The sequence below is a fragment of the Cyprinus carpio genome, chromosome B7, assembly GCF_018340385.1.
Source record: "Cyprinus carpio isolate SPL01 chromosome B7, ASM1834038v1, whole genome shotgun sequence".
NCBI lineage: Eukaryota > Metazoa > Chordata > Actinopteri > Cypriniformes > Cyprinidae > Cyprinus > Cyprinus carpio.
Window position 1 is genome coordinate 16191491 of NC_056603.1, and position 27930 is coordinate 16219420.

The 27930-nt window shown below is 36.5% G+C and overlaps 1 protein-coding gene across 1 annotated transcript in view; it reads left to right on the plus strand.

The window, feature by feature from the left end:
- The first annotated feature begins 238 nt into the window (after positions 1 to 238).
- Positions 239 to 27930, plus strand: part of rras2 (RAS related 2) — a 37602-nt gene continuing 9910 nt past the window's right edge. Inside the window, exon 1 of the mRNA XM_042727538.1 lies at positions 239 to 639. Coding sequence (XP_042583472.1) covers positions 538 to 639 — 102 coding nt within the window. The 5' untranslated portion in view covers positions 239 to 537. The remainder of the gene's footprint in view (positions 640 to 27930) is intronic.

A 27930-nucleotide genomic window follows, 5' to 3' on the forward strand; every position in this document is an offset into this window, starting at 1 on the left:
GATGGTCTGGCTAGTTTTTGGTATTTTTCAGACTTACATTCAACAGTGAATGACCATGAGATAGCCCAGGACCACCATAGACACTGAGTGGGACGATATGTGTTTGTCAGTGGCAGACTTCAACGTTTACTTCGCAATTCCGCATATTTAGTAACATGGATCATTTATACATTCACATGAGTTTCAAGCCAACACACACCGGCGGGAATAGCCGTCTGCGCCCCCTAGCGCCCGCCGTGTGTACTGGCTGAACTGATTAGCCCTATCTTCCCCTCATCTTGCAGCAGCACAGGCAGTCAGTGCCTGGTAGCGATTTAAACGAGGGCGTAAGGACTTGAGGCAGCAGTGAATGCATTTCCCACAGACTGTGGTCGTACTTTTCTCCACTCGTACGGATTACCACTGAGTTCACATATCGCCTAAACGCCGTATCGCATTTCCCCCGCTGCATTTCTCCATCTGAAGGCCTGTCACAGAGTAAAGTGTCTCGGTGTGCGTGTGTTTAGACAGCGGAGCGAGAGCAGCAGTGTGTCCCCGATGGCTGGCTGGAAGGACGGCTCAGTGCAGGAGAAATATCGCCTGGTGGTCGTCGGAGGTGGAGGCGTCGGAAAATCAGCATTAACCATCCAGTTTATCCAGGTAAGCGGATAGATGGCGGAATCGTATGTGCTTTTCGGCCCTTTAAAACGATGTGAGGGTGTTTAGGAGATATGGGTGGATCTTGCTCACAGAAATGGGGACCCCATAAGCGAAAAAGGGGGTTCAGCAATCCGAGCAAGGCCTGCGTCACTTTAACTCCCCGCATTTATTTAAGGAAATTCTTGCTTAAACGTAAAAACAAATATGTAAGGAGAAATGTAAGAGTTAATGCATGTAGTAAGAGTTAAAACTCTGTAGCGAAAGTGCTGTGTATAGTTCATAGGCATGATAAACACTTTCGTAAACTGTTGCATATTAGACTGAGATACACCAAATTAATAACCATAGCAGGCGATTGAAATACATGGGCTGTTTGTTTGGAGTTTTAAAGGCTATGTAGTGACTAGGAATATATTTAAAGACTGCATAACAAAGTTATGCAACAGTATGTAAAACAATATTGACACAAGTTTTTCCCCTTTTCTTTTGGATAGTTGACTAGTCCCTTAGAAATGTTTCTGCCAGGATACCATAGTTGCTGTAGTTAGTGTTTCTTCTGCTAAATCTGTGCTAATGAAAATGACATTTCTAGTGTAAGTAGTTGTTTTCAGAATCATGACATTTTAGTTGTTTTTGAGGAAATGGTTAATGCCAGGTTATTATAGTAAAAACTGCAGTAACATTGTTACACTCATTCTTGAGACATGGGACAAAACTTGCATCGCAACTTTACCTGCTTAGTTATCAAAATATACATATACACATACATATACAACATATTCACATCACAATTAACCAATAAGGGTAAATAGAATGTTCATAACACAAATGTATCATTTATTTTATCTATGATATTATTACATTATTCTCAGACAGTTAATTACATTAATCAGTACCTCATGTACTGATAGAAATCTATTAAACTTTAAGAAAGTAAACATATAAATATATATATATATATATATATATATATATATATATATTTGAAATATTACTGCTATGTCTTAATAGAAGGAATAAGTTGTTTTTAGTATTAAAAAAAATAAGTATGCTTATATTTTCTTTGTTCAATTATTATATATTAACTCTTTAATATATTAAGAAATTGATTAGAATTTTTAGATGTTTTCCCAAAGTTTAAGAAGGCTAAGTCATGTTAGTAGTTAGCAAGATAAGAGAAACAAAATGGCTACTGCATTTCAAGTGATATGCGAAACATGATTGTTGTGTGAATATCATAAGCGGTCAACAACACTGTAAGGTATTCCTTCAGGCTGTGGTGACCGCTCAATAGTTGGAGCCGAAAATCGGTTTGAAGCTATCCTGTTGTCTCAGTTCATTCATTCATTGAAGTGAATGCTAAATTTGTCAATGTGATTTTTGTATTTGACACTGTTGTAATGTTACACAAGAAAAAAAAAATGCATTCTATAAGAAAATTAAAGTATAAATGTAAAAATGATTCTGTTGCATTAACTATTTTTTAGTTTTGTAGTCTGTTTTGTTCCAGAACTCACAAGACAAGAAACCAATGAATCGCTTTATTTTAGGTGACCTACTGTATATCCCTGTGATGCCCCAAAATGGTGTCTAGGTAGAAAACTGACTAGAGTTTTGAGACACAGTCTAAATCTGTCTCTCGTAAAGTTGTCTCATCTCTCATAGTTTGTCCCAATGAACCTTTAGCAAGGCAGCTATATTTACAGCAGATTACAGGGTAACAGTGTGTTAAATAACTTTGCACGACTGGCAAAACGTTGATTTGGGCGTAATTCAAGAAAATGTAGTTACATGCCTGAGGAAGCTGATTTGTTTTTGTGATGAAAATTTACTAGGAAATCAGAGTTTCTTATCTTTAAGGTATACGTTCAACTATTTTATCTTGGCGAAGAGTGAGTGTGCAGCAAGCTTGTCAGTAGCTAATTCATTTCTAGTGTGAACTTAGATATTAAAAGTACATTTGTTGGATTCAAAAGCAGTGAAATACAGTTGATGTTTCCACTGAACCAGTCTGATCTGCTTAAAGCAGCAGATCAACATCAGAACAGGTGTTTTCTCTTTAATTGCTTTCTTCATCATAGTAGTGTTGTATCTTTGTTTCAATCATGCCAGATTGCTGTTTTTTTTTGTTTTTTTTTAGTGCATGTCACAGTCTCCTCCCTATAAACCAGTTTCATTATAGACTTGCTGAAATATTGCTTTCTTTGTCCATATTTTTGCAAGCATTAGCAAGAGAGGAATTCAAGTGGATTAATGTGCTCGATCACCTTATGCCCTTGTGATTTTTACTAAAGCTTAACTGCTGCTGGCAGTACCACATTTGAGCTTAATAATCAACATTTGTTGACATCATGATCTGTTACTAGCAAATGGACTGAATAAAACACCTTCAGATAGTATTGAAAATCAGACTACAGTTATACATTAACCTAACACACTTCAGTATGCAGTGAAAGTTTATGTACTATTCTGAAACGGGGTTTAGTAGGGATGTAGGATGATAGTGTTGATTTCCGCTGGTACTAAATGTGTAAAAACGAGAGCAGTCCAAAGAAAACCATGGAAGACCCTTCCTGTTCGAGTGTTTCTAGAAGTCTTTGCCAGTGAGAAAGCGCAGCCCAGCTGTTTCTGACTCCAGGCTTTCCCATTCAGATGTGTGTTACTCAGGGAGGTTTCATCTGAGTCATGTTGGGTTAATGACCATGGAGAAGCCAGAATCCGGCCTCTGAAAGAGGAAGTCCCTCCACTCCTGCTCGGTCTCTATGGACCTCCTGGATGTGTATGGGAAAGAATGCGCTGCCTCCTAACTCACACTGCTTTACCACAAAATGTTAGGTGCATGTGTGACATTCTTTGTTAGTTATGCTGTCAGAAAACATAATTGATTGCTGTCAAAATTTGGTTGACGATACTGCAGTGATGCATTACTTTGCTCGACTGCTACACACGGTGTCTCAAGGATGACTTCACTTCAAAAGCAGACAGGTTGATCTCAAACTAGCGTCATGACATGGGCCATGATCAGCACCAGTCAGGCATGTGACTCAGACTGAAATAGATTAGTTGACGTCATTGTGATGCAACCCAAGCTGTGTAGTATACTGTAAGTATGGCATTTCATGGAGTTTTGTGCAGATATTAGTAGCAGATTACCGTTTTTGCTTTAAAATGAATGTTAATTATATATTATAATGTAAAAGATGATTTTTGTTATTATTTTTCATTTTTGACTTTTAACTTTGTGTTATAGACATTAATTAAATTAATTAATTATAATTTAATTATTAATGATAATATTAAATAATATATCTACTGGCATAGTTTTTGTTTTTTATTTTTACTTTTAAAAAGGTGGAGTTGATGTAGTTTGTGTTGTGATTTAAAGCTGCAAGAAAATAATTTTTTTGCCTTTGGTTTTCCTAGATTGTTAGTTGTCAGCTGAGCTTCTAGTGAGTAACGGCTGTTCCTCATTAGCAAAAGTGTGAAAGTAAAATCATTGCAGGCCTCACTGACCTTTTTGTCGCTTCAGACGGTCTCAGAGTACACTAAGCGTAGCATGGCGCTGTTGAAGGCACGATCACATGTTAGCTAATATTAGCTCTTATCGCTGGCTCTCATTTCTGGGAGAATGACTCCCTGCAGCACTGTTTCCTTACGACTGCAGCATGGTCAGACCTTGGTGCTTACATATGAGTGTTTTAGCTTCAAACAAGACCTGTACTGTACTGAGGGAAAGCAGAAACAGCAGTATTCTTTCTGATAATCTTAAAGGATCATGGTAGACATTTTGTTTTGCTGATATGTCACAGTCAAACGGGGTGCTATAATAAATATTTTAAAATATTACGACTATATTACGTTTTAGTTTTGTTTAGCAAAGACACATTTAATTCATCAAAGATTGTTACCAATCATTTATGTTTTAAATAAATGCTTTTCTTTTGAACTATTTGTTCATAAAAGAAAACATGTATCACAATTTCCAGAAAATATTAAGCAGCACTGTTTTCAACATTGATACTAATAAGAATTTTTTTTTTTAAGCACCAAATATTTTATATTCAGCTATTTTATTTATAATTTATGTTTCCTGTCTTTTAAGTTTGTAGGATATTGATCTTATGTTTGTTTTTGTGGTACTGGTTTGCCATACCAAGTTGCTGTCTAATATAACACCCAGATTTTTGACTGTAGAGGAAGTAACAGTACATCCGTCTAGTTGCAAATTGTAATCAAAGAGATTCGGTGTACTGTATTTTGGTCCAATAAGTAATATCTCTGTCTTATCCGAATCTAATAGGAGAAAATTATTGGTCATCCAATCTTTTACATTTTTAACACACTCTGATAATTTAGAAGTTTCATCTGGCCTTGTTGAGATATATAGTTGAGGATCATCAGCATAACAGTGGAAACTAATGCCGTATTTTCTAATAATATTACCAAGGGGCAACATGTATATTAAAAAAAGAGCAGAGGACCTAGGACAGATCCTTGTGGCACTCAGCTATTTTATTTATAATTTATACTTCCTGTCTTTTAATTTTGTAGGATATTGATCTTATGTTTGTTTTTCTGGTACAGTTTTGCCATGCCTGCTTATTATATTGCATTTTTAAGGGTTTGTTTCACTTACCCAAAGCACAGTATCTGGGGTCGTTGTGTATATTAGACCCGGTTGCTTTTTTTTTTTAAATATCTAGCAACCCTACACTTGGAGCTTTAAAGATGATGACTTGTTTGTGGGAAGGAAGAGTGCAGTCAAGAGTGGAAGTAAAGCAGCACATGTATGCAAACTGAAGAGCAGCTGATTGATCGGGAACTGTAGTAGCTTGAATTACACACACCTTGTAACTGCATTATTATTTTACTCTAGCCAGGTGGAGACTGAGACATGGCTGAGTTTTGTCATATTTGCTATACACATTCACATCTTCTGTGTCCTAACACTGTGATCAGCAAGATGGGAGATCATATATCGAATCAGTGGAAGTGATTATCAGCTGGTTCTGATCATGCAGTGGCTAATCGTTTGCAGCATTCAGAGAACGAAAAGGTCTTTTTTTGCATGTGTATTTTACCTCAAACCACTGATCTAGTTTAGGGGAAAACTATCAAGGAAATAAAGACTTAAAAGGTCATTGAGTTTTTTTTTTTTTTTAATGTAAACTTTATCTTTAAAGAAATTACATTTTCACAATGGGTTTGACAGTAGTAAGTGTGAAAGACTGTGTGTGGGAGGCAGTGTGAAGCAGGTAATGTGAGAGTAGAGATGTTGTTTTTTTCCTGCAGACTCACCTGCTGATTTCTCACACTGTTGTACTGATAAACACACACTGTACTGATAAACATGGTACTATTACAGGAAGAAGAGAAAGTACTTTCCCATAACTACTACCATTAAAAAGTTTGGGGTCAGTAAGATCTTTTTATTTTTTATTTTTTTGTGAAAGAAATGAATAGTGTTATTCAAGGATACAAAAGTGACAGCAAAGATTTTATAAATTTATAATATTATAAAAGATCTTCAGTTCAATTAAAAGTTTATTTCTATAGCTCTTTTCACGCTTTAAAGAAAATTAAGTTTCTACAATATATTTAGTAGTAGCTTATCAGTGGTGACTATGTCAGGTAATGTACATACATATGGCAGAAATGTACGGAAAAATCAATTAAAGACGTAATTAAACAGACGATGAACACTATTAACAGCAATTATTATATGTTGCAATCAAACTTGTAGCAAAATTTGGTAGTTCTGTATGTTGTTTCAGGGTTGGCATCATCTCTTCTCAGGTGTTTTGGATCCAGACTGAAGCTTGTGTAAATCCTAGTAATGTCACAGAAACAGAGGAACAAATAGAGACATAATTAGCGTAGCTGCTGTTCCAACCAAGCAATATTTATTTGTTTAACCCAAGTTAAAGAATAATAATGTGCATTTGATCAGATATAACTGCAGCACATGATTATGAGATGCGTTATTTGAATGCTTGGCCAAAGAGATGTGTCTTTAATCTAGATTTAAACCTAGAGAGTGTTTCTGAACCCCAAACATTATCAGGAAGGCTTTTCCAGAGTTTGAGAGCCAAATGCGAAAAAGCTCTACCTCCTTTAGTTGACTTTGCTACCCTAGGATGCAGGACAACCACCTAGCAGTGCATTACAATAGTCCAGTCTAGAGGTCATGAATGCATGAACTAGCTTTTCTGCATCAGAAACAGGTAACATGTTTCATAGCTTGGCAGTGTTTCTAAGTTGGAAGAATGCTGTTTTTGTAACATGGGAAATATGATTTTCAAAAGACAAGTTGCTGTCTAATATAACACCCAGATTTTTGACTGTAGAGGAAGTAACGGTACATCTGTCTAGTTGCAAATTGTAATCCAAGAGATCTGATTATCATCAGCATAACAGTGGAAACTAATCCCATATTTTCTAATAATATTACCAAGGTGCAACATGTATATTGAAAATAGCAGAGGACCTAGGACTGATCCTTGTGCCACTCCATACTTTACTGGTGATACTTGAGATGACTCCCTATTTAAATTATATTTAATAATGTTAAAGTGGTAGCGATCGGACAGATAGGATCTAAACCATTTAAAAATATCATTATAATAATATAAAAATTTAATTTATTCCTGTCATGTCAAAGCTGAATTTCAGCAGCCATTACTTCAGTGGTCTTCAGTTTCACATGATCCTTGAGAAAACATTTTGATATGTTGACTTGCTGCTCAAGAAACATTTCTTAGTATAAGGTATGCACCAAATGTTCCGCAGCCAAAATTAATAAGCAAAAAGACAGAATAAATTGTACTAATGATGTGACGCGATCAAATAGAGGCACACACTAATGCAGAAAACATGTCGCATTGTGGAAGCATTTAAAATCATTACAAGCAGTTAGTGGTGGTTATTACCAATATTACCAAGGTGCAACATGTATATTGAAAATAGCAGAGGACCTAGGACTGATCCTTGTGGCACTCCATACTTTACTGGTGATACTTGAGATGACTCCCTATTTAAATTATATTTAATAATGTTAAAGTGGTAGCGATCGGACAGATAGGATCTAAACCATCTTAAAGCCTGCCTTTGAATACACCTATAGTTTTGTAATCGATCTATTTGTATGTCATGATCTATGGTGCCTTGGTCTGACGCAAGAAGCAAGTCATGTGCTATGGTGGGGCCTGAAACCTGAAATTCTTTATAGAGATCTTTATTTTATTTTTTTATTTTTTTGCAGGAAGGAGCACAATTGAGCAGACAACTTTTTCTAAAAATTTTAGACATAAACGGAAGATTTGAAATGGGTCTGTAATTTGCCAGTTCACTAGGATCTAGTTGTGGTTTCTTAATAAGAGGCTTAATAACCACCAGCTTGGTTTTGGGATGTGACCTAAAGATAACGACAAGTTAGTAATATTAAGAAACGGTTCTTCTGCTATAGTTAACAACTCTTGCAGTAATTTAGTGGGTACAGGATCTAATAAACATGTTATTGGTTTAGATGCAGTGATAAGTTTATTTAGCTCTTCCTGTCCTATAGTTGTAAAGTACTGCAGTAGGGATGCACGATATTGGATTTTTGCCGATATCCGATATGCCGATATTTTTCAAGTCATTTTGGTCGATACTAATATATTTCCTTTTGTTTGGAAACATCAAGTCTCTCCTGTGCAGAAATTATAAGCAAAATATTTTTAATTTTGGTTAGTTTTTAACAAGAACTTATTTGTTAGAATTAAATAAACACAAATTAATTTTTGACAGTACTTTGAAGCTTTGAAAATAACTATAAATAAACTTTGTCAATCGCTGTATTTTTGTCCCCAGAAAGATGCAGAGTTAACCCTAACATTATGTTTTAAGATTTAACATTTGTAGATGTCTAAAGCAAAAGAGTTGTAAAAATTCTGAAAATCTTTTATAGCTTATGATTTGTTTAAATAATAAAACATATTACACATTAATGAATAAATCAGTATCAATAAAATTATTTAATTTACAAGTGTTATGTTTGTGATTTTTTTTTTCATGTAAGCTATAGCTTCTGACCTTTAAATCAAAACATACTCATTATTTTATGACATCAATTACTGCTTTATTTAATCAAAAGCCCAGTCTAAATGTTATTTGTGTAGGCTTTTTATTTTACTTTTAATTTAATTAGAAGTAGGCCAACAGCACCCCCTACATACTGAAACTCCTTACCGAACGGGCGTTAGGACCTGGGGGAGGCTGCCACTGCTGCCACTGCAGGTGCAATTACTTTTTTTTTTACTCTGTCATACACCGAATGTGTCATTTTGTACATGCTTTCACAGATTAAATGCAGCTATCCATCATTCAGACAAAACTTTGCTTCAAGAAAACTTTGCTTCAAGAATGAGCCATGCTGCTGACGTGATCTAATCACTAGCACACCCTGAGCACATGTGAGTTAACGTATTCCTCTTATCGGTTAGACATATCAGCATAATTTTTCATATCGGGCCGATGCCGATATTTACATTAAAAGCCATTATCGGCCAATTCTGTTGCATCCCTACACTGCAGTTTTTCTTTGGGTCAGATGAATGAAGCTGAAGTATTAGACGCTGTAGAATCTACATTTCTGATGTTATCTATTTTATCAGTATAGAAATTCATAAAGTCATTACTATTAAACTGTGAGGGAATATTTAGATTGGGTGGCATCTGGTTATTTGTTAATCTAGCCACTGTGCTAAATAAAAACCTTGGATTGTTTTGGTTATTTTCTATGAGTTTCTGGATATGCTCGGCCCTGGCATCTTTTAGAGCCTGTCTATAGCTGGACATAATGTTTTTCCATGCAATTCTAAAAACATGGAAAAAGCCAACCTCATACGTCATTCCCCTGGAACTGCTTCCATTTACAACAGTGAGCGCAAGCTAGATTCAAGTGATTATTGCATTTTGAATATGGTTATTTTTCTTACAAAAACACATCAATTCGCCTTTGTTCACCCCCGGAGCCGTTTTTTTTATGGATAGGCGCATTTTATTTCATGTCTTTTGGACTGAAGCAATGCAACACCTGCTGACTGCAATGAAACAGCTTGAAAGATCAAAGACTATTTTTAATATAACTCTGACTGGATTCGTCTGAAAGAAGAAAATCATATACACCTAGGATGCCTCGGGGGTGAGTAAAATGCAGCCTAATTTTTATTTTTTGGGTGAACTAACCCTTTAAGTCTAATCCCTAAAGTAACTTGTCCATCAAGATGTTTTAATTATTAATTTTTTTTCTTTACTAGACAGAGCAATAGGAAAGGGGATAGAGGAAACAGGATTGTGTTGCATGCTGTACTCAAACTCATATCACCCACATAATCACTTTGATCAGATATTTTCTTAGAAGTAATCATAGATTAGTTTATTCATGACTTAACCATGCAATGCTTTAAAGACATTCTTTAAAGACTTTCTCTTTCTCTTTTCCCCATGTTAATTCTTAGCCAGTGTGTCACACTAATGATTGGACATTTTGCTGGTTGTTGGTTGGCCTATTAATTGCTCACATTTAGGTGTTTGTAGCAAGACACCCCTTATGGCCAGGATTTTTTGGAGGATCTTCTAGATTAAGCAAACAATTTATTATTTATTAGTTTATTATTAATTCTTGCTTTTTGTTTATTGCTAACAGTGTATGATAATCCATTTTGTTCCATGTTGTCAGCTAGAACAAAGCTATAAATGGTGCTCTAGCGAAGTCACTTCTTTTAAAACATATACAATCGTTGGTTTATCTATAGTGTTGTTAACTTCCTTCTGCTTGTCTGATTTTTGCAGTTAATTCACAATTTCACTATATTCCTTAGTTATTATGTTCCATTACTTATTTTAGTAGATTGAAAGCTATCAGGAGATTCACTACTCTGTAGTGAATAACTAGTAGGCCTATCTCTGCTAGTCAGGGAGGTTTGTTTCATCTGTCTATGATTAAAAACTTCACAGGAAGTTATGGGTTTTAAGTTAAAGATGTAGATGTGATGTTATGTAATTTTCTGAGTTGTCTCCCAACATGTTGGGTGTGGTGACCTATGTCTAGGACACTGTCAGAAATACGTGATAGGCTAAATTGAGCTCAACAGGGGTTAAAATGTTGATTCCCCACCCCCCAACACAGACCTCTCCTCTGTATTACAATGTTAATTTATTGATAAGATGAATTTTCAATTTTTATATATTTTAAAATATCATTATAATAATATAAAAATTTAATTTATTCCTGTCATGTCAAAGCTGAATTTCAGCAGCCATTACTTCAGTGGTCTTCAGTTTCACATGATCCTTGAGAAAACATTTTGATATGTTGACTTGCTGCTCAAGAAACATTTCTAAGTATAAGGTATGCACCAAATGTTCGGCAGCCGAAATTAATAAGCAAAAAGACAGAATAAATTGTACTGAACAATGATGTGACACGATCAAATAGAGGCACACACTAATGCAGAAAACATGTCGCAGTGTGGAAGCATTTAAAATCATTACAAGCAGTGAGTGGTGGTTGCTGGTTACTGTATGATAATTGAAATTACGAAATGGCCTTAAACAATTAAACTGCAGAATGTTATGTTTTCTAATACATGCACGAATTGCAGGTATTCAAACAGTGCTGTGTGATTTACTTGCAATTTGCTCAGTAGCATTTTTCTGTATTTTTTCAAAGGCATGGATGTGACAATGTGATACGTGCGACAAACATCTTCCCAAATGTGTAATGAGAATCAACTGTAAATCTGCTGTTGTCAACAAAAAGAAGCACTGAGGTCTTCCTGCGGGTTTCCGCCAAAATAAAACCTGAGAAAAAGCAACATTCGTAAATGTTAGTATTGTAATTTTACTGTTGTTCTGTAAAATAAAATATATTTATTATAGCATTCACACATAGTGTTCAGACTAAGATCTATAATATTTTCTAATGTTTTTAAAAAAAAGTCTCTTCTGCTCTCCAAGGCTGCATTCATTTGTACAGTAAAAATATACATGCCTGATTCAAGAAGGGGGTCTCAAAAATGGCCAAAAATATTATTTTACTAACTTATTAATTTTAAGTTAAATTGTGCTTTGTTGGAATAATGTTTGCTAGAATGTTAAAGGGGAGGTCTAATTCTGTTTCATGCATTGAGTTATTTACACTGTTAAAGAGTTGAAAGTGAAAGTGACATGACATACAGCCAAGTCAGGGTTTTTCCTGGGTCAAAATTGGTCTTCGGTGGTGGCTGACCGACATGGTCATCCACACACAGCAAAGTGTACCCTAGTACCCACATGATCCACAAGCCCAATATTGACAATAAATGTTAAATTTATAATAAATACAAAGAAACAGTTTGTGATTTTTTTTTTTTTTCTTATCCTATTTATTCATGAAAAAACGATCACTGTAAGGCTAGATAGTAAAAGAATGTAAACATCATCGATACCAAAGTATATTTGAAGTGTCAAAGGTATCACAATTTATCTATTTACAAATTATGCAATTATCTGACATAGATATTACCTGTCACTCTCACTGTCATCCTTTCTTGCCCTCTTTTTGCAAAAAAAGCTGTGATTTTTCCACGACTGGCTTTCATAGTTTTGAAAGATAAAATCCTTTTTTGATAGACCTGATAATTATTTTAGTATAATCATATCACTTAAAAAGTAGCATTAAAAATGTAGCGTTAAAAGGTGTAATAGTGTAATATTTTACCATATAAAATTTTATAAAATTAGCAGCTAGCTAGCAACAGCTTGCTTTGTGCTTTGGTCTAGTTTCATCTCACTCCAGTCTAACTTTAAACTAAATGATTTTATAGGTAATTTACTACACATTGTCATAGGCCTATACATACTGTGGATTATTAAGGCTAGATTTTACTAAACACTCTTGCTAAATGGGGTAAGCACACTTACTTTCTCATTTCAGATATGTATGTTCTTCTAAGAAGTAATGATTTGTTGTACACCGATTCAGACACTGACGGGCAGACCGATCGCTGTAACCATTCATTATAATGAATCGGCTCAAAGGAGTCATTAGGTCGCGAATCGGACTTTAGCGGACGTGTTGTGTGGGAATCCTGGCTGTTAGGACATCGCGAAATATTTGTCAACACACGCACACACAAAAAACACTTCAAACGCTTTTTTTTTTTTTTTTTTTTCGTTTATTTAAAGTTATGTCAGCTGCGGAATGCTTGTCACAAGTTGTAAGAGAAGATAAGGCAACTTTTTTTTTTACTGTAATTCACACCCAGCGGTAATTCAGCAAAAATATTCTCCGAATGCACCACGTGAAACATGGATTCGGTCTTCCGACCTTTAGGATCAGTTGATTTTGACGCGAGGGAGCGAGCAAAGACAGAACTGAAGACGGAGAGTGCGCGCGCGGGGGAGGGGCGCTGTGCTCGTTCTCTCCGTCACTCCGTCTGTAGACTGCTTCACTCACAAAAAAAACAATTACACATCAAATAAGGCTTTGGCGGGACAAAAAATTGTTTTGGCGGCCGCCAAAAAATTTTCAATGTAGGAAAAACCCTGCAAGTATGGTGACCCATACTCGGAATTCGTGCTCTGCTTTTTACCCATCCAAAGTGCACACACACAGCAGTGAACACACACACACCGTGAACACACACCACGGAGCAGTGGGCAGCCATTTATGCTGCGGCGCCCGGGGAGCAGTTGGGGGTTCGGTGCCTTGCTCAAGGGCACCTCAGTCGTGGTATTGAAGGATGGTATTGGATTCTCATGCTAAGCATGGCCGAAGTTTCAAAAAACAATTTGGACATACAACAGAGTATTTTTATGCCAAATACACACTTCCGGGTTTCTTACAAGTTTTGGAATGTTTTTCTCGATCATGCCTCTTCATTACGTAATGAAGGGTGGAACTCCTTATATGGGCACTTCTCCCGGAAGAGCATGCTCGCACATGCATCGACCAGAGCGAGAGCAAGAGTGCGCCCATCAGCGCACTTCATTCAGCAGCACTGCACGGGACTCACTCAGTAAGAATGTCTTTAAAGAGGTCGGTTTTTGGTCGTAAGAGAAAGATGACCTTGTTCAGCTTACCAAAGAGCAGCGTTAGTGAACAGTGGATGCAGTTTTTTTTTTTTTTTTTTTTTTTTTTGGGGGGGCAGCAGGAGTTTAGCAAGTGTGTTTGTTGACGAACGTTTTATAAACAAGCCCAGTTCAACGCTGGATTTGCACATTGTTTGATACTGAAAGATGGGGCAGTCCCAGCTATAAAAGATCCCGGTCATGATTCAGAACTGCAGACAGTAGGTGAAACTGCATCAAATGTCTGTTTTGTTGGCAATCAGCGCTCAAGTGCTCATCACTCTTTAGCACCGCCTCCAGGAGCTCGGCTTTTTACAAGAGAATTGTAAAGCTATATCTTTCCTTTATAAATATTATAAAACTAAAGACTTTTTGGAGATATGAAGGATGCAGTACTACTTTATAGATACTCAAGATTAACATGAGATTGGGTGAAACTGTGTGTGTTAGGTCACCTTTAAAAAATGTTCAGTGTTAAGTAAATATTTTACATTTTTGTTTTTGAATTGACTTTTTCGTTGAAACGCAAGACAAAACAGTAAAAAGCACATTTTGGCTATTTAATTTTATGCAATTGTGAAATGTTTAAAAAAAATTCCTGATGAAGGTCATGTGACTGAAACGTAATCAATAAATAAATATTTTGATATTGTTTGCATAGATAGCGTGCAGGATTAGGTTTTTGCTTTTTATGGAATGGTGAAAACAATTAGCAAAATACATGGGGAAAAATGTTAACTATTCGGCCTTCGGCCCTTTGCCCTCGGCCCAGTGTTTAGTTTTGTTCAGTTTTGAATTTGGCCAAGAATTTTCATTTCGGTGCATCCCTATTTCCCATTACTAACTGTGATTCACACAAAATTTCAGGATTTGTTGAATATGTTCCAAAGAACAGCATTTAATTTGAAATAGAATATTTTGTAACAGTCTTTGATCAATTTAATGCATCACTTTTGATCAATTTAATTCATCCTTGCAGAATAAATTTGTTTTCTTCAAAAAAATAAAAAAAAATAAAATTAAATAAATAAATATATATATATATATATATATATATATATATATATATATATATATATATATATATATATATATATATATATATATATATATAATGTGTGTGCGTGTGTGTGTAAAATAAATGAATGAATAAATAAAATAAAACCCACAAAATGGTGATAAATATACTGTTTAATTCTTAACGCCAGAGAGAGAGGGTGGAAAAGAAAATTCAAATTAATTAATTTAAAAATTAAATATGACTGTTTTGGGCATAAATAACTTAAATAAGTTGACCTCAGTATAAAAATGAAATCATAAGAATATATGACGTGACTCCTTTCAAGGAACCTCCATCAGATCAGAGCCAGGAACTTCTACATGTGGCCTTTGCTTTTATAAATCAAGAAGAAGGCCCACACGCCTCTCCATGAACCTCCTTGCGGAAACCCATTGATTCCAACTAGCACATTAGGCAGATGCTGTAAGCAGAAACTTCTTAGAGGGGTTACGCTTCGTCCCAGCTGTAGCTTATCCACTGCTGTGCTGACTTATCCGGTTCTTTAATAAAGCACAGCGACAGGCCAATTCATCGCGGTGTCTCAGGAGGCTACACCTCATCATCAGAAATGGAGCACACGGCGTACCTCATTTACTTGCCCGTCTATTGTAGGTTACACACGCCCGGCTCATCTAATAATACACCTCTCGGATGTTTTTCAGCCCTCATTTAAATGAAGTCACTCTTTTCCGATTTGCGTCGCTACTGAAAACACAGCTCTGCACTGGTTAGAGTAGCAGTTTGCAGAAGTGGTAAGTTTTGGTTACATGTGTTTTGAGCACGTGTGTGTGTTTGAAGGAGAGGAGTGTGACTCTTCATGAGAGGGGGAGGGTATGTAGGCTGTGCGTCTGTGTTTGTCTGATGTTTGTTGAGTGGCGCCCACACACATCTCTCGCTCGCATACTGCCTCTTTCGTTAACTTCTGTGGCTTTTATGTGGCTCGCGTTCTTCTGAGGTATCCTGTTTACTTGTGCTAACTGCTGGATGAACATCTATTGACTGAATCGTGGCTCACACCTTGTCTGCTTTACGCTGTGCTCTGAAAATTATACCACACCTTTTCTACCCTAAAGAACAAAAAACAACCTTTCCATTGCGTAGCAAACATACAATGTGTTGAGTTTGCAAGCTGAGAGGATTTTGAAGTTAAACCATACTCTTGCTTTTCTTGGAATTGTGATATTTATGTTTTTCTTCCAGAGAGACTATTAAAAGTTTGTATTTCTAATACGCCAATCGTTTATCAGGTATAAACGAGGAGAATAAAAGGAGATCAGTAATGTCAAGCAATCTGCTGAGCATCCGCAAAACATATTAATAAATTTGTCATCTGCTTTAATATCTGCTTCTTGATATATCTGCTATTCAATTATAATTAAGTATCTCTTTTTTTTATTTATTTTTTTTTTAAATCAGAGTTCTGTCTGTTCAACAGCAAACATGTTATTTTAGCTTCTAATTAGGACAGTTAGTTTTGCAGAAAAGGATGTCAGTACGTCTCAGGTACACTTATGGGTTCACATAGGATGTCCGGTCTATACAATTTTTTCAATTTAAATGATCTGTGTACATGAGTCAGCAGTCACAATCTTTGGTAATTGAATTATGTGTAACTTTTTTTTTTTCAGGAACTTTTTGTTCAGGATCACTGTTTTTTAGATGCTGTGTCTAGTTAGAAGAAATCCCAAAAAAGAAGGATACTTTTATTCAAGAAGGACACATTAAGTTGATTAAAAGAGACAATAAAGACATTTATAATTATAATTTATATATAGTATAATTATAATTATAATTATTATATTTACCACAACAGGAATAAATGACCTTTTAAATTGTGTTAAAATATAAAACAATTATTTTTAATTGTAATAAAATTGTAAAATATTATTACAATTAAAAATAATTATTTAATATTTTAATACATTTTTATAATTGTTTTATATGTTACAATATTACGTTTTTTACAGTATTTTTTTTTTAATTGCAGCCTTGGTGAGAATAAGAAGCTTCTTTTAGAAACGTTTAAAAAATGTTCTTCGTAAATGATGTTGTCTATTTTTGCAAGCTGGACGAAAAGTTATTTGCTCTCTGAAGCTGGGTGGGTAACAATGCAAGTCTTTATTGTGGCAGCAAGTGTGGAACAGTCACACGCAGGAGGGCATTGTGAAAGTGCTGACCTGATATCACACGCCCAAACAATTGCAGTTGCTCAACTCCCCCATTCTCTATCTGTCTTTATTTCATTGTGCTGCGGAGCAATGTTTAAGCCTTTTGGCATTGCCTGCTCTGATGATTTTCCATACAGGCACGTGCCATGGGGTCAGTGGCTTTATGGTGGGCTTTGATGAAGTCACAGTTCAGCTGCTCTGTGAACTCATGGCGCCTTCCCCCGGAAGTCTGGCCAGTGAATCAGCCCCCCTTCCCTGCATTCCTCATGTGCCCTCAGTATGCATGCATAACTCACCCTGTCCTCCTGGTCTAGCCCAGTATGAGCCACCCACTCCCCTCAGCCCCAGCCCAGCATGCAGACCACCATCTGAACTTACAAAGAAGACTTTTCTAACCTATTTACAGTCAGCATGAAATTAAAATTCATCCTATTATGTAAATCCATGTTATTGATCTAATTTCGTGTATTTTTTTGGACATATATTACAAAGAAACCACAGACTTCTCTCTGGTGAAACATGGCAGACTTCACTAAACAAATTTCGTCCACATAAACTCTGCCCCATAATTACAATCAACTGCAAGCTTACATTCAGATCTACCTCCATCCAATCAACAACCAGTGGATCGAACCAAGCTTCCGCCTGACATATTTTTCATTCTTAATAATCCATTTCATTATGATGTAAATCACAAGTTCCATTACATTGCCGTTTTAAATTAGACCTTAAATTGATTAAAAAATATATATATTTAAGGTGGTTTCTATATGTTTTTTTTTTTTTTTTTTTAAAGCTAGAAATAGAAAATGTATTAAAGAGAAGAGTTCTTCTCTTTAATAAATTAGATAATTGATGCATGGATGTTGTAACCACTGGCCTCTTTCATCAAATTAAATAACAAATTATTAATTTAATAAATGAAACGATTTTATTTTAAATCTATATTATTTGCAAAATGTTTTACTACATATTTGCTAGTAATTTATCGCAGATCTCATGAGGTATTCATTTAGACATGTTGAAAAAAGTTACAAATTTGTTGATGCTCATCTAGAAATGTATTGACTAAATGTGTTTCTGTCACACTTTATGTGCATGTCTTACCAAGCAAACTTTTATCTACAAAATTATTATGAACATACACATTTTAGAAATTTTAATTGCAGTTTGGTGATCTTAATAATTTAAATAATTAAATCATAACAATCGTAAATAAGTAATAAATTGTAGATTTTTACATCCTTAAAGCTGGTGAAATGAAGTCATGTTTTATTAATTTTTATAATTAATTACTTGCCGAAAAACTCTTCGAATAACTGATTGATGGCAGATCTCGTAAGTGAATTGTTAGTGAATTCCTTTTATGATTCACAGTTAAAAATGTATTCCGTAAATGTGTTTCCACTGTAATTTATGCGCATATCTTCTTGCTAAACCAACAGGTTGTACCTCAAGTGAGCATATGCTTTTTATTCACATTTCAGAAATTTGAATTCCACTTTGGTGTTTCCACCCATCAAATTTATGCAGTATGCCAAAATTTGCATACAAATATGCGGATGGAAACCTATTTTGTGGTGTATAGTTTTTCTGTTAGCTGTTTACTGTTAGAGTTCAAACTGTGACGGTAATCCAATGCCACGGTTTCCTGAAATTCATTCACATTGTCGGAGTAGACATGGGGACTGAGGATTTCAGGAATCCAGGCTCAGTGATTCTAATGATCCCATTTCCTATGAACAGCTAAAGGCCTTTGTTGAGCAATAAATGTGTACCTTTCATAATATTTTTTGTATGATCATTTGATAAAATAGACAATTAAAACAACACATGATCCAGTCCAACCAATCTGTATCGTTGTAGTGCAGGAGATCTTCTCAGTCTGCTGGTGCCTGGGTTCCAGTTCACAGGGGCAGGCCAGTTGTCAGCGAGCGAGACGAGAGTTGAGTTCATTAGCGGCGCAGCTGTTGCATAGAAAGCAGGGGGCCGAAGAGCTCCTCAACAGGTGATGGACGTGTGTCTCACAGACTGCTTCATGACCCGTGAGCATGTGGCCTACTAGAACCACTTGGCCTAAGAGGACACATGTCAAGTGGGTCTGATAAATGTTTGGCATAAGCAAACAAAACATTTGATATTTTTGTTTTGCATGAAGGACCTGACCCCAGATCGCACTCGTATAGCTCCAGTTGCGGTAACCTCTAATCTTCAGCAACCAAAACATTCTTTCAGGATTAATTCTAATTCCTATTCCTCTGTCAGAATAGAGTGATGTTTGTTGAGAAGGAGAAGCGTTTTGATTTAATGTGATCTGTATCAGCCTCCCCGGGTGTTAAAATGGTGTCTGGAGATGAATTGTACTGCTCTCTTCTCACTTTCTCAAACAGGAGGGCTCTTGAGGACAGTCGGTGCATAGTGCCATTAGCTCTTATTTATTAGCAGCAGTCTGGTGCTTTAATAGCATTTCTGTTCTCTGTGCATTGGGAGACCGCTGGCCTAAAACGGTAATGGTGCTGTATTTCTGTCAGGCTGCCAAGCAAAGATCTCATTCTGTTAGTCTTTCTGGAACAACGCACAAGCCTCTTTTTAACTTCCAAAATATTGTAATATAACGTAGCCAGAAAGCTGTTTCAAGGTTTTTTGATCAGAAAATTCCTCTTTTGTCCTTAGAAAGCCGTTCACATTCTGACCGTGTGGGTGGTTAATGTCAAACCGAATAGCAGTAACCATAAAAGAAGGCTGTTTGATTAGATGGGGGTCGAAAGGGTGACTGGTCTCAGTCCGGTCGCACTGTTGATACTCGTTTTTGACACGGCTGACTTGTTCCACATTCCAAGCATTGAATGACTGCAGTATGCTAACACATGACCTCATCCAACTCTGTGTCATGAACTTCCTGGAATCTGAAGTGGTCTGGTAATTAGTATTAGTATATTAGTGTTGCTCCTCACCCTGAGTATTAGATTTTGGCGTGGTACTCATCCCACACTGTTTGTTCTATGGATGTTAATAAAAATTAATTGGGACTTTCGCTGAAGACAATCAAATGTGTCAAAAGATTCAATGGACTGCATTGAAGAGTTATAATAATAGTTTACCCCAAAAATAATGGATTTGATGAATATCTGGTTGGGGAATCTAAAATGGCAATACATCCTCGCTTTAAAGGGTTAGTTCACCCAAAAATGAAAATTCTGTCATTAATTACTCAGCCATATGTTGTCCCAAACCTGTAAGACCTTCGTTCATCTTCGAAACACAAATTAAGATATTTTTGATTATATCCGAAAGCTTTCTGGCCCTTCATAGAGAGCAATGCAACTGAAACGTTCAAGGCCCAGAAAGGTAGTAAGGACATCGTTATAATAGTCAAGGGAGACATCAGTGGTTCAATTGTAATGTTATTAAGCTATGAAAATATTATTTGTGTGCAAAGAAAACAAAAATAACAACTTTATTCAACAGTGTTGCATTCACAAGAGTACCACGACGCATACATGTGCATTCCTCTGCTTGTAAACAAGAAGCAGCGCATCCATGTTCTGTGTCAGAACACCGGCTCCTGCATCAGCAGCATCGCACACATGCGCGTTGTGCTACTCTTGTGAATGCAATACAGAAGAAAAAAGATGTTGAATAAAGTTGTTATTTTTGTTTTTTCGGCCAACAAAATGTATTCTCGTTGCTTCATAACATTGCGGTTCAATCACTGATCTGGTAGGATGAATTTTGTAGAGCACCAAAAAAAAAAAAAAAAAGGGTGTACAATTTACTTAGAAACAATGTTCAGTTAGAAATCGCTAGTAAATTTCCCTAAAAATTACAAAAAAATGACAAGTAAAACATTGAATTAAACATGAAATTGTAAAAAGACAGAAATAGTATTTTCTCATAAAGCCTGATCCAATAATTGTTGCTTTATTTACAGCGTGGAAAAATAAATTATTATTATGCGTTTGATTGGTTTTGGTGAAACACAATGTAATATTTAGGAAATTTTCATTTTTAGGTGGACTTTACTTTTAATAAAGGGGCCAGATTATCATAGGCTGTATCCAAAACTATTTAAAAAAATATTGCAGTATTCTGTCATTCTGTCATTAGTTTAGTTCACTTAAATGGAGTAAATTAAAACAAGTGAGCGATTTTGAACATTGAGTTTGCTGGGAAGGGTTGTGGATGCCATTTTTGCCAAGATGTGGTGATTCATTCAGCATGACTCCCCTTAAATAGTGTACTATATAAAGGTTTAGGGGGCAAATTCAGACAGCAATAGAGTTAAGGATGGGACTTGGGCCAGTAGGAAACCACATAGCAACACATTAAAGACTTGCCCTGGCCACTACCCACAACACCTTAGCGCTGTCTTAACGAATCAAGCACTGCTCACAATATAAAATCTAGTGTCAGTTTGTAAACGTTTCTCAGTATGGTTCACCTGTGAGGATTAACTTTAAGCGAAAGACCACCATATTGAATCCTATGTGGCTTCGCTGCTGCTCTAAAGACATCAGATGGAAATGAATATATGTATGAGCTCATGCATAGGATAATTTTACTGCATTAGTGAAATCACCAAGTTACTTGTGATGAATGAGGCCAGATAGTTCATTTTAACTGTGGTCCATGACTGATTGGTTTTCTTGGCCAACCAACTGAATGATACTTTACTTCAGCCTGTTACGCTACTGAAAAAAAGAATACCGTAGTCCTAGCATTCAGGGTCTGATGCCAACCGAAACAAAAAGTCTGTGTTTCCCCTTCTCAACAACAAAATCAGAGGCCAGTCAGGCCACAGTGGCAGCCTAGCAACATTAGTGGCTCAACTCTGGATCTGGAGCTCACAGGGAGGCTGAGAGTGTTTCTTTTTAACATGTGATGCTGTGTTTCTGCTTGTTTTGGTGTGATTTAGAACAAAGCCAACTATGCAGGTGACAAGGAAATGTGTTACACAACTGGAAACCAGTTCCCCAAATTGCGGTAAAATATAGGCCATGACGCAGAGCGGTCAGCCGCCAATTAAAAGCCAGTTGCGTGAAATGAGCTCTTTGAGTCTGTTGAGTGGGGCGGTTGCTGGTCGTGTGTCTTTATGGGACCCCCTGGAGAGTTCAAACAGAGTGTTTAGATCACGCTGATCTTTTGCAACATGATTGAAGGCCTAAACTATTGGTCAGCTCTCTCAGTCTCTCTGGTCTTTTAAACTCTGCAGGGATGCTCCTCTTGTTGGCAAAACCATCAACAGACTCCATTGAACTATTTCAGGTTTATGAAGCTCTGTTTGAAAAAGTATTCACAGGTGTCCTCACTACACACACATCTCTGATGGTTTGGTTTCCCCATGGTCTGTTTATGTGGTTTTGTGTGATTTTAATGTGAGTTCACACTTTTTAACAGGACACATGTAGATTCCTTCACCCACAGATGGAGGTTTTTATGCATCACCAGCTGCTCTGAGGAGTTTCCAGGGGTTTCAGATGATTCGCTAAGACCACTGCCGGGAACGATCAATGACTGTGCTAGAATCCTTGATTACATATGGAAATAAAGAGTTGTGTGTTATCTTCTTGATTCTGCAGCTTTTAGCCCCCAGCTGCACTTCATGTGATGAGAAAATGGATGAAAATGCATTTGCTTATCTAAAACACATGATGTCAACAGGAAGTTTAATGTGTTCCACAAGTTTCAGATGAGCGTCAGCCCATTTACAAAAGATGTGAGCAGTAAGAATTGAATTCCTGAATTTGAATTAAATTTTGGATGCAGAATTACAGACTCCTTACAGAATCTTACTTTTTTACCTATATTTTTCAGATATTTTGTATTTAGACATGCTCCTCCTTTGGTGGACTGTTTTTGCATACTGGTCATTCCATGTCAACTAAACCAGAGGACCCCGGCTCAAATTTTTGATTTTGCTAATATTCTGTCTGAAGAAAGACAGACATGTATAGTGAGGAAAGCCAAAATATTAAATGTCATGGATTAATGTTTACTCAGTAGTCCACTATTTTGTAGAGTGGTGTCAAAATGGCCATTTTCACCTGAGGAAATGGGGAAAGAGCACTTTTCAAGTTGTTTTTCTCCAATGTTTGCATGCCTGTAACTCAAGAAGTATAAAAGATATCTAAATGCCCTTATAGATATTGGGTCTTAACAAACTTTCATTTTGGCATCTTAATTTTTAAGGCCCTATATGATTCGGTTCCAGAGATATTGGAATTTTAATATGGATTCAGGAGTAAATTGTTAAAATGTACATATTTTCAGTGGTCAACAGATTTTACTAACAGACCTACTAAACTCTGTGTAAAAATAACATCGTGATGCTGCCATCTTTCTTAAGTCATTTTTAACCCCTTGTAATTTGGCTCTGAATCTACAGAATAGTAGATTACTTAGTAAATATTCATACATGACATTTAATATTTGGGCTATCATTACTATACGTTTATCTTTCTTCAGAAAACATATTAGCAAAATCAAAAATTTGAGCCATGGAAATATCTGAAATTTGGTTGATTTGACACGGAATGACAAAGTGAAGAAAAAAAAGTGACGTGACATACAGCCAAGTATGGTGACCCATACTCAGAATTCATGCTCTGCATTTAACCCATCCAAAGTGCACACACACAGCAGTGAACACACACACACCTGGAGCAGTGGGTAGCCATTTATGCTGCGGCGCCTGGGGAGCAGTTGGGGGTTCGGTGCCTTGCGCAAGGGCACCGATTTCTGTGGTATTGCCGGCCCAATAATCAAACCCACAACCTTAGGGTTTGGAGTCAAACTCTCTAACCACTAAGCCATGACTTCCCCAGTCGTATGCAATTGAGTAAATTCCTCTTCCAGTCACCTAATTTCAAATTCCACTTCAACCTCCTATGAGGTGTGGTCAGTTAAATTCAAATTCCAGCTTATGAATTGATTGAGCCAATATTTAAATTCTGAATCTTGCACATCCTGGATGTATGTGATTGCTTAACCTACGCTTTGTGATACACTACATCATTATTTAAAGCACTTGCTGAAACATTGCGATCCCCTGTTTTCTATCAACAGTTACTCCCTGTACGCTCCTTATTCTTGTTCATATTGTTATTATTAAATGAAATTTTTGGCTGTTGCATGAGCTCATGGGAAAAATAGGCGTTTCCCCAGGAAATGGAGGCTCTTTTGTGTGCTAGTCAGTCTGTACTAAACGAGGGAAATGGAGGCCCTGAACTCACGGTGTGGACACCAGCACCATGCAGTCCATCTGCTTCATCTTAACCTTCCCATCACAGCTATTTGCCCGTGATTACTAACAGCTGCCAAAGGCCAAGCTCATCTACTAGCTTGTGTGGAGGTCAGCCATGTGAAGACCTCTGAATGTCGAGAGGTCGTCATGGTAAAATGTTGAATAAGGAGATTGTTGGTTACAGGTTGCTCAGCGTGATTGATATGCTTGACTGGTTTACAGGAGAGTGCTACAAACATGGTCAGTGGCTTCAGGGAATCATTAAAAACTTAGCGTAACTGCAATTTGTCACATGTCCCTGACCTTCCTGTCTCTACCATCCTATTTTTCATCATGATTATCTACAAGACAAGGGTTCTTCCTGTAGCAAATGGTCTCAGACTGTAAGCTGGCACTGTCTGCAGCAGTCAGCTGCACTGTGATGAATTCATTCCAGGATGAATCTGTCCCTTCTTCTCTCATTGTGTCCCAGAGCCCATAAAAATGAAAACCAGTTGGCATTGGCATTTTTAATTTAATTTTAACCTTCCCAGAAGTAGCTCCATCTCATGGGAGTGTGTTTCTCAAATGTACTGTTGAATTGAGCTGTATTGAATGAAAAACTAGATGGAAATCCTGCATTGGTATGTAATACAGGAGTCTAAGTTGAAGAGTCAATGCAGTGGAGGAATACAACCATGTAATCTCCTTTTATTGTAATTTTTCTCTCACCTTGACATCTTAATATTCTATATTATATTGTCTTATAGTCTCTTAAATTCTAAACAAAGATGGGATATTTGCCTCTTTATCAGTTTGTCTTGAGTGATTGTAAACAGCTAAGCGAAAAATTTGAGTCAATTTAAACCTACACTATATTTCAAGTCTTCTGATGTAACACAGTATAAGGCTTTTCACACTTAACCCCAGGTTATTGTTGTACTAAACCCTACCCTGGGTTAAAGGAACGTTTCATGCTTGTAATTTAGAAGCAGGGTTAGCACCACTACACCCAGGATTTAGGAATGTACAATGTGAATGCCCAGGATTAATTGTTAATCTTGGGTAAAACATGAAGCAAGTATTTTAATTGTGAAAAGACCTTATATTGACTTAATATTTTTTACTCCTATCATATATAGGGGCACTCTGGATGGATGAATATAGAGGAAAGTGGTTCTGTTAAGGCCTGGCATGATGCCCTCAAGCTGAATGTGATCTGTCTGCATAACAAAAGCCTGGCTTTAATTAAAGAAGCAGCACTCAGAGCAGGGTCTCCTTGAATCTGACTCTGAGCCATACACCTGTCATCTAAATGCACACTCCGTTACTCCACATACTCGTAAACATAAGTGTACACACACACACACACACACACACATGCAGTGAGAAACTGAAATTGGTATATGTTTATGGCCACCAAGGTTGCATTTATTTGATCAAAAAATACAGTAAAAACAGTAATATATAATTACAATCAAAGATAACTTTTTTTCTATTTTAGTATATTTTAAAATCTAATGTGATGGCAAAGCTGAAATTGTCAGCAGCCATTACTCCAGTCGATCCTTCCGAAATAATTTGAATATGCAGATTTGGTGTTTAGGAAACATTTTCCATTATTATTGATCAAACAGTTGCTGCTTAATATTTGTTTATTTATTTTTTTCCGAAAACTATGAATTGCTTCATTATTTTCAATCACGTCCACTAATGTTGCTGATTAGATACACTTGTATGGTTTGTGTCAGTTTACATCATGTGAATGTACGGTATGTGATTCATATCTCAAATGTGTCAGATGGATCAATGTCTGGAGGCGTCTTTGGTTAGGAAGTGGGTGAATAGTGAAGTTGGAGTGTAGTTTGGTGTGCACCCACACATTTTTTTTTTTTTTTTTTTATGTTTGCATATTTATTGTCAAAGACAGTTACAGACACTTACAGTTACCCATTTCTTGTATTGCTGTTTTGCTCTGTTCTTTGCATTGGCTCTGACCATTTTTTTTTTTCTGGGCAAACAAGCGCTTACTGTTTAAAGGTATGAATTCACTGGGTAGATGAAGGATGCATGAATGGATGGAGGGATAGGTGGGTGTTGAAAAGCAGAAAGAAAGAGAAGTGACTGGACTGGAAAGGAGTGTCCTTGTGCGCAGTGGGAGGGTGGGCGGAACGGGAATATCTGTTTTGTGAAATCATCACCACCCATAGGACTGTACTTTTCTGGCTGCTGGCCCTGTAGGTGGAGTTTCCTTCCTTTAGGCCAAACGTTAGAGGTGCCCTGTTGGTTTCAACACACTGGGGTGGGCCCTTTCCTCTCCTCTCCCAGAATGTTTTACGTCAGGTGGCTCCGATCACCCGTTACGGCAGCCAAGAGTTGTATGACATGGTTGGAAACTCTGGCTAGCACTCTTTAATTGGTATACCTTGGCGCGGGGAGCATTTATAGAGCATTCAGGGAGTTTGGAGGCCCCCTAAAAATGAAGATTGAAGTGTTTATATCAGGGATCTCCTGCACTGGTACAGCGTGGCTCTTTTTCACACAACAACAATAGCTCGGCTGAATGGAATGGGCTACATTCTAAAAAATAAAAGCATTTTTTTTGCATATTACAGTGATGCCATTGAAGATTGCTTTTGGTTTCCCCAAAGAACATTTCAGTGATTGGTTCTTAAAGGAACAGTTTCTTCTTTGAAAACCCCTTTTTCCACTATAAAGAAACTTCTGCTCAACGGAGAGGTTCCATGGACCATAAATGTTCTTCATGAAACCATAGATGCAAATAAAGAACCTTTATTATTAAGAGTGTAGATTTGTTGAGGGGAAGAGCTGTGATTTGCATTTAGGTTGGTTCTTTCTAAGAGAGTTTGTGTGAGGGCCAAAGCAGATGGACCCCCCACTGTTAGAGTTAACCATTAGTTCTGGTCATTCATATGTCTGATGAAGGTCAACTGGGACATGCTGTCACACAGAGTGAAGGTAGGACAGGTGGGCATTACTAAACACTTACCCATAGCTAACCTACTGTTTGACTTTGAAATGCAGGCTTTGTTCAACCACAGTCCCTCTACCCCTGCCTTACAACCAAAGCAGACTGTGTTTTGGTTTACTTAGCTATTCTTTGGCTACAGTATTGTCCCTAGAAGTTGATTAAATACGACAACCTTCTTTTGGTAGTGATAAAGCAACTTAAAACAAATATAAATAATTAAATAAAGGAAAAGTGTTTTTTATATTTTGGGTGTGTTGAGCTATTGTTGTAGATAAATGTAATAAATTAAATGTTATAAATTAGGAATGTACTTATATTCTGAAAAATATTTATAAAAATTAAATAGAAACATTAAAATAAAAATAAAATGAATTTTAAATTAATTTAATTGTGTATATAAGTTTATTGTATGTCCTCGTTTAAATAACTATACTACCATTCAAACTTTGGGGTCAAAATGATTTTAAAAAAATTACTAAAAAAAAAAAAAAAAAAACTTTTATTCTGCATGAATGCATTAAAATTGATCAAATTTAAGAAAAAAATCTGCAAAAAAGTATTACAATGTAAAAAGTATCAAAATATTTAAGCAGCACACCTGTTTTGAACATAGGTAATAATATGACATGATTCTTGAGCACCAAATCAATGATTTCAGTAGGATCATGTGACACAGAAGACCATAGAAAGTCATTAATTTGAAGCGGATCATCACCATCAGATCGATCGGTGTGTGACATCAAAGTACCATGAA